This window comes from Crinia signifera, chromosome 3 (assembly GCF_055691185.1).
Source record: "Crinia signifera chromosome 3, ASM5569118v1, whole genome shotgun sequence".
NCBI classification, from domain to species: Eukaryota; Metazoa; Chordata; class Amphibia; order Anura; family Myobatrachidae; genus Crinia; species Crinia signifera.
Window position 1 is genome coordinate 154849336 of NC_139219.1, and position 14981 is coordinate 154864316.

Below are 14981 nucleotides of genomic sequence, written 5' to 3' on the forward strand. Positions count from 1 at the left end.
GGCTTAATAGGAAATCCTCCCTTAACGGAGGAGGTCCATGGGGGGAGGGGGGGGTTGACACTAACACTAGCGACACTTCTGCAAATTACACATTATGCTGCTCAGTAGTGACCAAGATTCATATTACACCATGCAGTGCCCCTTAGATGTGTTAGAAAACCAAAGGCTGATTTAGCACAGAGGGTTCTGATATGCTGTAACTTTAAGTAGCATGGTTGCTAAGGTGATCTGAAGAGTGATGAAATAGCCAACCAGGGACAGGGGAGTAGGCAGGAAGTTAGGTGATCTGCCTCTTTGCAAAGTTTTTTCCCACCCTCCCATCCCTAATTTTCTATTTCTCTGTGATGGTAAAGAACGGTCCTTGTTTATATGCAATTGTATGTAGATAGTAGGTACACTCTCCCAACATCAATATGTCATTAACCCATGCCCCTGGACAGGGGATGGGCTGCACCATCTGCACGGTTGAGTTGGCAATGGGAGAGGTGATCACCAAAGGTGTGTGAATGGCATGTGGTGATTTTACCCCCTCTTTTCTATGATCGTTCTATACTGTCGCCACCATTTATAGTCAGATCATAGCTGTTATGCAATAAATTTGACATTCAGTTTTAAAATGCCAGCATTTGTGTCTGTGTCTTTATTTTAGTGTTAAGTTTGATAATGTTAAGTTGTTTAAAGTTAAGTTCGTTGTCTCCCCTTTAACGCCGGCTGCTTGTGCCAATTCCAGTCTCTCCTCACCTCTTACCCCACTTTCCTATATCCTGCAAATCCAATCAATTTATGGTCTGCTGTGAGCACTGGGAACTGGAGATAAGTGGCGTATATGGTACTGAAGAGCACATTCTCACCCCCTCCTAGCTTTTATGAGAGTGGCATGCTAAGGGACGGCAACAGAAATCTTGGGGCCCTGTACACTGATATTTCACCCACCACCATATAATCCCAAACCCACACAACCCTCTTCTGCATGTAGAACAAGAATAAAAAAAAAGTAGTACTGAAAACACAACTTTAATAGAACGTCCATTTACATAGATACAAAATAATACAAGTAACTGCAAGAAGGTACAAGAAGGTAGGGACAGTTAGGGTTTCCAACATAATACCCCTAGCACTCCTTTTATTATTTTAATCTAGTTTAACCTATTGGAGCTGCTTAAAAACAATTAAGAGCATGGTACATTTATTAGTATAATGCTGTATATGACAATAATGATGACACTGGCTCTCACTGCAGAGATGCCTGTATATGACAATATGAAATAAGGTGTGTAACAGAGCGCTAAAGATAACCATGCAATACCAAAAAAATAAATAAATCAAAGAGATTGTAATGTTAAGCTCTGTAAACACGGAGTACGAGATCTCTGAGCAACATATTGCTCAGTTTCCCGATTTCATCAGCGACCAGAGATGGTTTCTGAGAAAAGTAATACTCTCTGCTGGGGGAAGCTGCTGGTCACATGCGCGTGGGACCAGCGATAATCACTAGGGCTGGTTGCGGTAGCGCGCTCCTGGCAACAGTTGCCCCGTACACACGGGGATATGGTTACTTACCGACCATATCCCCCATGATTATGGCTAAAATTGCCCAATGTGTACGGGGCTTTACAGCTATTTTTGATTTGTTGAGGTAGCCGGGTTTTGTACTGCGATGGTACAGAGTACACACTAACTTTCCCTTACTATTATGGTGCCTCTGGATCCGCCATTATCTGTGGCTTCTACTGCTGTGCAATCAACAACAGAGCATCTTTTGAAAATACAGAATTTGCTTTTTGGAGCCGCAGATAAAGGTGGATCCGCCATAATAGTAAGGGAAAGTTAACATGCACTCTGAGTATCAGGACCGCCGACGCCGGCCACATCAAATAAAAAAATAGCTGTAGGACTACAATCTCTTTGATTTATTTGTATTGGTATTGTGTGTTAATTTTAATGCTTTTACACACCATGTTTATTTTTGTTAAAATATTACAGCTGTTTCTAAGCCTTCACATGAGCGATCATGTATGTGACTACGCTAGCAGCACACTGCCATGCCTGGCTCTCTCTGCAGAGAGATGAGCTCCAGGAAGCTCCTTGCCTTTTTGCCTAGTCCTTCCCTCCTTACCTATACCATTATGGATCCAGGGAGGGCCTTTTACACTTTAGTTGGGGACTCTTCTCCAACTGTGTAGTAGAATCTCTGCAGCAGCAGCCAGCAGGGCAGGACTCGGAGGCAGCCACAGACAGCACACAGTGTGGAACACAGATCATGGTGTATTCCACACAGTAAGGTCCATGCGGTGTGGAGTGCAGCCAGGAGACAGCCAACTCAACCTCCGAGCACTGAGTGGCTGCGGCTATCTGACAGCTGTACCCGGCGGCAGCAGACACTGTGAGTGGTTAGTGACGGACTGCCACATCAGCACTGCAGCAGCCGGAGAGACCCGGGGGCGGCGCACACAACAGTGAGTCGGACAGACACAGACAGACAGACAGCACACAGACACAGGCTGCAGACTGCTGCGGCCATGGGGGTAATACAGACTGGCCCTGGGGCCCTTCAGATCACCGGGGCCCTTCACACATGTCCCCCTTGACCCCCTGTCGCCGGTCCTGGGCATGCCTGCAATGATCTCCCTGCCTTGAAGTCCCTCCCTGGAAACACAGTAGTAGCTATCTGTCAGACAGGAAGTCAAAGGGTAGTATTGGTGTTGGTGAAAGGGGGTTTGAGGAATATCTGCAGCTGCACCATCTTTTTACCAATGGAGGGGGAAAGTTTGACTTTTCTAAAAAGCTGATTGCAGCTTTTTGGAAGTGATTATTTTGTTAATGAAGCACGATGAATGCCTCTGCACAGCTCTTTGACCTTGAAGGAAGTTGAAAACATAATGAATGAACCCCTAGAAAGCTTATCTCTGCCATTACATTTATTGAGTTTGTCGACTTTGTTCCCTTTCAGATACTTATTCGCAATTATTATTTTTGAGATCCTAGAAAATGCAAGCCATATCCAAGATGCAATCTATATTATGGTTATTACAATGGCTTCACTATATAAATAAAACTGCTTAGCAAAATCCAGTGCATGATCAAACAAATTCAGACATGTTAATCGAAGCAACACACAAAATGTGTTAATCGGGATATATGTGATTTTTGATTAAATAACATTAAGAGAGAGTCTTAATTGTGATTTTAAATTGCTGCTTACTAATCAATGAACCAGAAATGATTGAAACTGACTTCATTTTAAACTGATATTCTGGCAAATCGTGAGCAGAAGGCAAGGCAGAGAGCAAATGACTCAGTCTCACATTGCCAGATGCCCAGTCAGAGCGGAGAGACAAAACAGGTGCACATAGCACAGTCGAGAGATCATGAGAGTACTGACTGTGTAAGAGTAAACTTAGAGTCTCAGTGGATAATGTATTGTTAGTAAAGATAACAATGTAAAACAATCCCAGCTAGTTGAGCAGAAAATAAATTGTCAATTTAGATCTTAAGAATTTTCACTTTTATGCCATATGCAAGAGGCATCAGTGTTTATTTACTAAGATGGGAGTTCTATTGTAGATGGGATGTTGCTATGGGCAACCAATCAGAATCGATAGTAATTCTGCTGTATAAGTCCAGCTGTGCAGTCCTGTGCTGCCGTATAAGTCTGCAGTATAAGTCCAGTGGTGGTGTCCTGCACTGCCATTTAAATCCAGAGGTCCTGCCATTTAAATCCGCTGTATAAATCAGTCAGTGCTTCCCTCTTCTACCATATAAGTGTGCCGTATATGTCAAGCAGTGCTGCCCTCTGATTGCATATAATTCTGCCCTATAAGTCCAGTGGTAGTGTCCTGTGCTGCCTTTTGCTTGCATATAAATCTGCCTTATAAGTCCAGCAGTGCTGTCCTTTGCTGCCATATATGTCCAATGGTGCTGCCGTATGTCTGCTGTATAAGTCCATCCGTGCTGCCCTATGCTGCTGTATAATTTAGCATTATAAGTTCAGTGGTAGTGTCATGTGCTGCCATATAAGTCCAGGGGTGAGGGGGAGCGGAAACCCTGCCCATCTCCGCTTCAGGGAGACAGGCAGGGTTAGGGGGTGTGGGCAGCAACTGGGGAGCGGCGGAGAGCTTCATCGGAAGGGGACGCACAATGTCTTGTGCATGCGTGTTCCTTTCCAGGGACTGGTGATTGGCGATTCTATCACCAGCCATCGGCAAGAAGAAAGTCTTTCCATCTGTAAGTCCAGCAGTGCTTCCCTGTGTTGCCATATAATTCTGCCGTATAAGTCCAGTGGTGGTGTCCTGTGCTGCCAAATAAGTCTGCCATATAATTCAAGCAGTGCTGCCGTATAAGTGTGCTGTACCTGTCCGGCAGTGCTGCCCTATAATTCTGCCATATAAGTCCAGTGGTGGTGTCCTGTGCTGCCATATAAGCCCAATGGTGCTGTCTTGTGCTGACTTGTTCTGCTTTATAAGTCCATTGGTGCTACCATATAAGTCTTCTGTATAAGTCCAGTGGTGGTGTCCTGTGCGGCCATAAAAGTCCAGCAGTCTTGCCGTATGTGTCTTTTGTATAAGTCCATTGGTGGTGTCCTGTGCTCCTATGTAAAGCCAGCGATGCTGTACTGTGCTGCCGTATAAGTCCAGAGGTTCTGTCCTGTGCTGCCGTATGTCTGCCGTATAAGTCCAGTGGTGCTGTCCTGTATTGCTGCATAATTCTACCATATTAGTTCAGTGGTGGCGTACTGTGCTGTCGTCTTAGTCCAGCGGTACTGTCCTGTGCTGCAGTATGTCTGCTATATAAATTCAGCGGTGCTGTCCTGTGCTGCCGTATAAATCTGTCATATAAATCCAGCGTGCTGCCCAGTGTTGCCGCATAATTCTGCCATATAAGTCCAGTGGTGCTGCCCTGTGCTGCCATATAATTATGCCGTGTAAGTCCAGTGGTGGTGTCCTTTGCTGCCATATAAATCCAGCGGTTTTGCCCTGTGCTTCCATTTTAGCAGTCCTTATGATTTAAAAAAAAAATACAGATCCAAAACCAAAACCCAGAAGGGTGATTTTGGCAAAACTAATTCAGATTCAAAATACAAAGGAGGATCCAGATCAAAAACCAAAAGATAAAACACTAAAAGTGTCCGGTGTACCTAGTTTTTTATTTACAGTATGCAGCATCACCTCTTTATAAGTGATCCTGGCTGTAAGACTACTGAGGGTCAGAATCCCAATGACAAATATTAATGTTAGGGAAAGGCACTTGGTGGAGAGTTAGGGTTAGGCTGTGGGGCAAGGTTTTTGCTAGGGTTAGGTGGTGGAAGGAGACAATTAGCTGTGGTAGGGTACGTTAGGGTTAAAAAATGTCCCAAAATCTGTTAGGATGCTGTTGTCAACATTCTGATTGTTGAGACCCCTACTGTCGGAATTTCATACCAAATGCCTTTATCACACAACTTATATTGGGAAAAATAATAATTATAAAAACATTGAGCTTTTGTTATAATTTTAATTATCGTATCACTTTATCTATATTTTTGAGATACGTAAATATTGGCACTTTTCAATAAGAACAGGTCAGTCTTTCTGAATGTCGGAAATGGTCTGATGGTCAGAAAGCCAACGATCGGTGAAAACGGCTGCAGATTTAACAAATTTAGTGGCCATTTTTGACAATACAGATTCAACTTTTAAAAAGTCGAATCTGTATGTGTGACAATGCAACTGAAAATGACCGAAGTAAATAGGTGTGTGCCGATATTTCTAACTATCGGAAATATAGGCACACATTGAATACACCCCAATATCTGAAAACAGCAGACATGGTTGCTTCTGAGCTATTGAAATAGTTTTCTTTTTTTACAGTTACTGTACACCATGGTAAATAGTTGCACTTCATAGGGTTTCACTATCCAAATGTTTAATTTTAGTTAGATGAGCTTTAAAAATGATGCAATGTCAGGAATCATTTTGTATGCAGTCTACAAGCCAAGCTTGCTAAGGAAAAAGCTAATTTGGAACCCGTCTGTTACAATGACAAATTGCTCTTTCTCATGTCTGTGATTCCCATATCATTATATATCAATACCAACACACTGGCTCTAATTGAAACAGGCTGTCACACTAACATCTACTTCTGTAATGTTTATACAGTCACTCTATTCTCAAGGGTAAAAGGAGAAAAAGTCCACAAGTCATTTTTCCAAAATGTCTGGAAATTCTAGTTATGGCAGTACATATTTTGTGTTATCAGCTAATGGGAGGCTAAATATCCCATATGTGCTGTACAATGGGTAAATGTATATCAAATTTACAATAATGAGGTAATAATCTGATTGTGAATCATATGAAAAAGGAATTATTTTGGTCTTAGAGTACTGTATATGTAAACTATATTGTACTGTAGTTCTTCGGAGGCAGGGGCATAGCCAGTTTTTGAAAAGGCCGCCAATATTTCTAGAAATCCAAATTGCTCCACCGGAGTGGACACAGCTGGTGCTGCCCAGGAGTCATTATTATAGCAACCTATCATTTTAATATATTAACATGCTCAAGTCTCTTCATCATCCTATCATCATCGTATATCACCACCATCCTCACAGTCATTACCCAATATTAGAATATTAAATATTTCCCATAATAGTGGCCAAGTTTATTTTATATTATGTTAGTGCCTAGTTAATTTTATTGCTCCTAACGGTGCTCTAATACATATTAAGATCATTTTAAGTCCACATAGTAGTGCCCTAGTTAAGTGTATGCTACATAGTAATACACTGTGTATATAGTATGCAACTACAGTAGTTCCATTGACCCCGTTAATAATCAGCCCCATATTATGTATTGTCCATTTCCCAAATTGTATCCGGTTGATAGATCTACAGTGTCTAGATCAGTACTCATTTTCTTGGAAAGATGGTCTGGGGGTGGTTAGATTAAATAAAATTGTATAGAGAGAGAGAGACAAAGAGAGAGAGAGAGAGAGAGACAAAGAGAGAGAGAGAGAGAGACAAAGAGAGAGAAACATAGATTCTCCAGGTGACTTTAAAATAAAACATCTTATGGAATGTAAATGTTGGCCCATGAAAGGTTCCTGACAATGTCTTATTTAATTAGAGGTTCAGGAACTGAGTTCTTGCTGGTTCCTGCTGAAAAATAGCCCCGGTCAAGATAGACAGTCAATAGGGCCAAAAGGTCGACATGATTTTTCAACAATTTTTTAATTTGAGGGAAAATATAATAGTGTGCCCAGTGTAGCGAGGCACCGTGCCCAAAGCAGAACGAGCGTAAGCTTTACACTAATTAATGGTCCATGTCTACTGATCTCGACATCAAAGAAAGTGAAAAACTCATGTAAACCTTTTGGTTGTCGACCTTTTGACCCTGCCGACCTTTTGAATGTCAAACTTTTGATAATCAACCTTTTGACTCTGTCTACCTATTGCATGTCAACCTTTTGCTGTCGGCCATCTGTCTATCTATCTATCTATCTATCTATATATCTATCTCACACTATAGATCTATCAATCCACAACTGTCAAAATTTATAGTATTAACCCCCCCCCCTGTTGTCAACAACCTCCAGCTAGACTGATTATTCAGAGGAAGCGGTGCAAAACAAAAGCATTTTACTGATCCCATTAAGTTGTTTTCAAAATGACATACCTGTATTATTTTTTTCCCTCTTCTTTCAACTTATAGAAAAACAGTGAGTGCTACACAAATGCACAACACCATGGGCTTTGCGGCACAGGGTTGGAAGCATATAGCACTGAAGAAGGATCTTTGCTGGTCTGACATCCCTTGCAGTGGTTAGTACTAAAACCATATGGCTTGTTTTACACTTTTTCATAGTCTTTAGATAAACAAAATGTTGGTACTTGTTTCCTAGCACGGCGTTCATCGCATCGTATACCATAAGCCTTACAATTGTATGTGATGCGATGCGATGCGATGGCACCCAATGTTATACAATTCAAAATTATATACCATTGTATATGGCATACAATGTCATACAATGCGATGGTATACAATTTTAAATTGTATAAGCACCCTAATGGGTTCTTTCAATGTTAAATGGCCCACCTATAAGATTATTAATTGTATAAGCACCGTAATGGGTGCTTACAATGTTAAAAGCACCCCCACGACACCCCCACTATAAACGCCAACCCGAAGCGCGGCGAGTGCAGCGAGCCCGCGAGGGCCGGCGGTACGTGTCCTCCGACCTTTTCATACCCCCACCATCCACGTCAGCGTGGAGTTGATTCTAGATAGTGTGTCGAGCGCAGCGAGCCACCGAGCCCGAAGCGTGGCGAGCCCCGCGAGGGGACGCGGAATACATGTAAAGTAATCTGCTCGACACACTATATAGAATCAACACACTATCTGCGCTCGACACTCTATCTAGAATCAACTCCATGCCGACGTGGATAGTGGGGTATGAAAAGATCAGAGGACGCGTACCGCCGCCATTCGCGGGCTCGCTGCGCTCGCCACGCTTTGGGTTGGCGTTGATAGTGGCGGTGGTGTGAGGGTGCATTTAACATTGTAAGCACCTATTAAGGTGCTTATACAATTAAAAATCGTATAGGGGGACCATTTAACATTGAAAAAAAAACATTAGGGTGCTTATACAATTTAAAATCGCATCGCATTGTATGCCATTGTATGCCATATACAATGGTATACAATTTTAAATTGAATACAATGCCTTCGTGGGCGCCGTGCTAGGAAACAAGAACCAAAATTTTTATTGAGCCATTCACCGACTGAAGCAAAATGTATCCGCTCTCTGTACTTATTTCTGTACAGATTTCTCAGATTTCAGCTTTCAGAAGATACTGTATTGCTGTTTCTGACACCGGTGCCTCCACCTCACTCACTGATACATGAGAGGCACCATTACCAAAGCATTCTGGAATTGACCAACAAGATGATTCAGCTGTTGACTGGAGAGTTTCTTGCAGCATAAGAATTTATTTTGGTGAGAAAAACACCATGTTGATCCTTATGGATGGATCTCAATGTGATTATTCTCATATGAAATATGAGTGTGAATGAAGAAATGAAAAGAACACATTTAATTAGATGATATTGCACTATGTTTGTTTTCTTTGAGTTTTAGAGGATGACCATTTGAAACTAGAGTATTGTTACCAGGCAGCAAAATAACGTTTGTTTATTGTGGTGGTGGGATTTCTGCAGGCTGCTCCATTGTAGCACACATCTTTATTTTTATGTTTCCATTTATATCTTATCTGTTTCATTCTGTGTATTTTATTTTTATATAACCCTTTGTGTGCGGACCGGTGTGGTCCACATTGAAATTTGGCTGTGTCTCAGTATTATGTCACAAGCACCACCGGATCAAGCATCAGGAGGTTATTGTCCCACCATATACCCAGTGGGGGCTGCATATACTTATACCCCTGAAGAGGCTGAGGGGATTCTATACAGTAACCTATTGGATGATTTATCGGAGGCTGCACCCCTTGATGAATTATATAGAGATTTACTAAAATTGAAAAAACGTGAAATAGACTATTACTATCACGGGTTATCTCTAAGCGAATACTATCGTGCTAAAAAAATCCCGAGGGGGCTTCGTATGAAAAATGGCCCCACAATAGGGAGACATGATCCCACTTTTTGTCGCAAGTGGGTCGCCATTGTGAACAAATGCTCCTTTGACCTAATGCTTCATATAATCGAGTATTCCACCCAAGAAGTGAAATTGGCCAAGGAGAAGATCGTTCAATTTGAAACAAACCATAAAACCAGTCTCAGTGAGGATCCTGGCACTGACTGGTATGCCAAGCTATATGAGCAGTTGCAAGTCTATAAGAGAAATCTAATTAAATTTAAGAGGGAAAAGAAATTAAAAGTGGACACTGACTACGAGTTGAATTTAGTGTACCAGTGGACAACTTCACAGCATCAAGGAGGGCCCAAAAAGCCGTTCTTCCGGAGACATAATAGAGGTCCGAATAGGACACAGGGGTCCTCAACTGATTTTAACTCCTCAAACAGCGAAGGAGAATGTGTAGGAGCGGTTCCCTCATCTATCAGCCTGCCCCACCCTTTAGGGGCTCGCAACAAACGCTACCCACCAGGCGGTGGCGAATGTACACCCGGAGAGGGGGCCAGACCGAGAGACAAAAACGCTGGCAGAAAACCACCAGGAGGGAGAGGCATGAACTAGTCATTAATCTGTCCTCATATCCCCTGACTCCCGTGGAATCCAGCCTTCTCTCAAAAGGTTTATCTTTCATTCCCACTACACATTTTGATAAGAATAATTGGCAGGTGGAACAACACAGATTGGCCCGCCAACTAAGGTTGAAGGATTTCTTCTCAAAGCCTAGAGATCCCATTACAGCATCCAAAGAGGTAGTGAGTGGTTGGGACATTATACCGCCCCAGTTGAAGAAAATTCTCCCAAAATCACAGTTTGACCCCCAGTCCTTTAACCCTACAATCAAGACCTTCATGCGGCTGCTCAATAACGGGGTAGCAACAGAAGTCCCTAAGAAATGTCCTACAAGAGACAATTTGTCGAAAGCAGAACGGATGGCCCTACATGACCTATCAAAAAACGAAAAATTAATCTTTCGCCCCGCTGACAAGGGGGGGGCCCTAGTTCTCCAAGACCGAGACAAATATCATAGTAAAGTGATGGTTCATCTGAATGATGCAACAACTTACAAGAAATTGTCACAGGACCCGTCATGCACTTATAATAATGAATTAGAACAAGTTCTACAACAAGCAGTTGACAAGAAATTCATTACTAGTCAGGTGAAGGAGGCACTACTTCCAACATTTCCCCTGGTACCATTAATGTACACTATCCCCAAAATACATAAGACCTTGGTGGACCCCCCTGGCCGCCCTATAATCTCGGCCCGGGAGTCCCTTTTTCAACCTTCTTCTATTTTCATTGATAGTGTGTTGCAGCCTTGTATCCGGGCTCATCCCAGATACTTATTGGATACCACTTCATTACTATGCAAACTACAGTCTTTCAGTAAATTGGATATGGATATCTGTATGTTCACGGTGGATGTGTGTAGCCTCTACACGGTCATTCCCCACGATTTGGGGATGGCCGCGGTGAGAGACTACATCACAGGCCACCCGGCGTATGATGGGCCAGATGTGAATCTGGTGCTTGAGCTCCTTGGCTTGATACTTACAAAAAAAAAAATTTCTCTACAATGGGGGTTTTTACCTCCAATTGACCGGGTGTGCTATGTGGGCGGCGGTGGCCCCCTCATACGCAAACATATTTATGTTCCGGATGGAGGAGGAGATATTTTTCAGTGATCAACATATAGCGGGACGTATATTTTTCTACACCCGCTATATTGATGACCTATTGATTTTTTGGAGGGGCCCAGCGGAAGATCTTACCAGGCACATTGAACAGCATAATTTAACCACCAGCCCAGTTAAATTTACCTTTATCCACAGTAAAGAATGCATAACGTTCCTAGATGTAGAAATTAGGTGTGAAGATGGCCAATTATCCACCAGTCTGTTTTCCAAATCCACTGATCGTAACAATTTACTTCATTACTCCAGTTGCCACCCCAGATCAGCTATTCAAGGACTTCCATACTCTCAGTTATTGCGCACCAAGCGCATAAACTCTGATCCTATCAAAGCGGACAACCAGATGGATCTCATGATCCAAAAATTCGAAGATAGGGGATACCCCTCCCCGGTCCTGGAGGCTGCTAAAAATAGAGTCGATGCCCTTGAGAGAAAAGATCTATTAGTACCCAAAAATACCCTCAAAACCCTGGGGAATCGTATGCCCTGGGTCACCACCTTTAATACCAGTAGTGTGTTAGTAAACTCCACTTCTAAAAAACTTTGGCCGATGGTCAAATCAGACCCAGATCTTGGCCTAAATACCACTGATCTTTTGGCTTGCTATAAGAGACCCAAAAATCTCAAAGATACTTTAGTTAAAACCGAGATTTTGATAGGCCCGAGCACCAGAAATTCCAAAAAGGGTAACATTCGGTGCACATGTACCACTTGTCGTTTTCTTATGGTAGGAAATACCTTTCCTCATCCCCAAACTGGAAAAAACATGTATATTAATCACACACTTACGTGTAATACACGGTTTGTGGTGTACCAGATAGTCTGTCCCTGTGGGCTGTCATACATCGGTAAAACCGAACGTTCCTTTAAGGAGCTTATGGCAGCCCACAGGTCAGCTATCAAGAATGCCCTTTTGACTGGCCATAGTGAGCAACCAGTGGCCCGCCACTGGGTCACTGCTTCTCACACTATGTCTCAGCTGAGATATCGCATGATTGATCATGTGCCGGGATCTCTGAGGGGAGGCAATAGGGGTTTGAGCTTACTTAAGAGTGAAGCAAGATGGATTTTGAGACTGGGTACAGTAACCCCAAAAGGGTTAAACGATCACTCAGGGATTAGCGTACTATCTCTCTAAATTTCTGATCAGATTATCTTTGGATTGTGTAATCACTCATATTGTAATGTTTATAATGCAAAATGATTTCTCCTTATGCCTATTTTAATTTTTTGTTAGGGATTTATATGCCCCGTCCTATGGTTTGTGACAGTTAATAGTCCCATCAAGTAATATTTATTTCTTCTGGGACGCGATTGTTAATATAAGGCAGTAAACGTGCCTAGACCTTTTTTGTATCATGCAGACAGCTTGTTTTGTTGATTCACTCTGCATGATGACCGCTTCAGTATTATTTGTGGTTTTAATATGTCATTTTCCTTACGTGTGTTTCTTTTGTGTTTCTCCCACTGTTACAGGGTTGCTAGGTGACGGACGCCGCCGACGCTAGGAGAAACGTCAGCGGGATGACATCATTCCTCCTGCGCCGCCGCCCGGGTGCGTGGTCCCGTTCGCGGCACTGCGGAGTTCTGTGGTGTTTATAAGGTAGGACATTGTCTGTTATCTTTTAAGCCTTGATGAAAATGCCCAAGTAGGCATTGAAACGTTGGTGTTATTGCTGGATTAAATCGTTATCTTGAAAAGCTCTGGAGTGCCACTCTGTATTCTTTTTGGCTATATATATATATATATATATATATATATATGTATATATATATATATATACATATACATAGCGTGATAGGCTGGCACTCCAAACTCCATAAACGATACTTTGAGCCTGGTGCCTTCAGCAGGGTGGCGCCAGAGCAGAAACCCATATACAAAGAGGGGATAGCAGCGGCACTCAGGACTTATTCAGACTGACAAACGACTCGTAGCCAAGACCAGTGACGTTTCAGCCCTTCAGGGCTTTTATCAAAAAACAGCTTACACAAATGAACTGTCTGTGATGTCGTTGCCCTAGCAACGCGTCTGTGCGTTTGAAGAAATTTAATAAAGTTTTGTTGAGACTCCAGAAAAAAAAGAGGAGAAATGTGCTTTTGAATGCGTGTGGATGTGAACCGCTGTCACTGCCTGCAACACAAGTGATAACACACAAAAATAAATACAACAAATACGTGAATACAGCAAACTAAAGCATAAATGACAGCGGAAAAATAACTATAATAATTAAACAAGGAGTATTACTTAAAAACGAAGACAGTGTATTTATAAGAGCTAATAAGAATAAATACGGGAAAAGAAAAAAAGGGGAAGTTTCTTTTGAACCACATGCATAGCTAAGGATGATCTGTGTTGTAAGCATGGATCATTATATTGGATAAATACAGAAAACTGCTATCTATATATTTGTGTTCTCCTTAGAGACCAGGGTACATTGCTTAAATTTATTACGCAAGTAATTAGTAAATATGGGCCACTAATAGGGCTGCCTAGTGTTAACTAGACCTGATGTTACTACTAACAAAGAAGTAAATATAAGCACTATACTTCAATTTAGCAAAAAGCAACAGCTAAATTTGGTGTCAGCTCTCAGTGAGGCGACTCCTCATATCTACATCTTCACAAGAACCAATGGAGACCCAACTGTTCGTTAAGGCCTCTGGGGGCCATAGTACCCAACTTATGGATCCAGCGGGTTTCAAGCTGCAATAGCTTTCTCCCCCTGTCTCCCCCTCTAGCCAGTGGTGGAACATGGTCAAGAATCATATATTTGACCGTTGAAAGAGGATGTTTGGCTTTTGCATAATGTCGGGCCAGTGGTTGGTCACTGGTACCCTTGGTTATGGCAGCTCGGATGGCGGAACGGTGTTGAGACATACGTTCCTTGAATTGTCTCTCAGTTTTGCCTATGTAGGCCATCGAACAAGGGCAGAAAATGATGTGCACAACAAATCTTGTTGTACACGTGAAGAAATGTTTTAACGGGAAGCGTCTCCCTGTGTAAGGATGAGTAATACACATATACATATACATATATATACACACACACACTGGATTGCCAGGGACTCACCTACTACTTTCATCTGGGTCTTGCTCAGAAGGGCATTAATCTGTGGAGCTACATTACATCAGTAAAGTCTAAATTGTCTTGTATGAATTTCTAGTGAACACCATTGTCCGTGTTAGACTCCATGCCCCTCGTTGAGTCCAATTAATCCTTTTCTAGCTTCAGTGTATCCTGGCATTTGGATAGTACTACAATTCTGCATGGTGTCCCAATCAAATTGAAGATCTGATACTGAGCTTGTTTGGACAAATAGACGTCTACTCAGTGATGATAGATTTACAGGAATTAAACAACCATATGGGTGCTTTCCCTTCCTAATTTTCCGATCCTCCAGAACAAGCCCTACAATAAGAAGTTGGAAATCTGTTTTTTCCTACTCCTCCTTTTCTTAAAGGTGATCTAACCAATGTTTTTGTTTCATATTCCAAAGTGCCATCCAATATGAATTGCAACCAACTAACTTTCTCACTGATAGAACCAGAGTGGTCCATCTTTTCTATTGGTACAAACACTAGTTATGAACGTTTTCCAGCAGATGCTAGAGGATTAAAATATCAGATTAAAGCAATTACAATGTTTTTGTTGTATGAGC

General features: G+C 42.2%; 1 protein-coding gene across 1 annotated transcript in view; it reads left to right on the plus strand.

The window, feature by feature from the left end:
- The first annotated feature begins 11283 nt into the window (after window positions 1-11283).
- TRDN (triadin) overlaps window positions 11284-14981 on the plus strand; it is a 427364-nt gene continuing 423666 nt past the window's right edge. Inside the window, exon 1 of the mRNA XM_083174940.1 lies at window positions 11284-12004. Coding sequence (XP_083031066.1) covers window positions 11284-12004 — 721 coding nt within the window. The remainder of the gene's footprint in view (window positions 12005-14981) is intronic.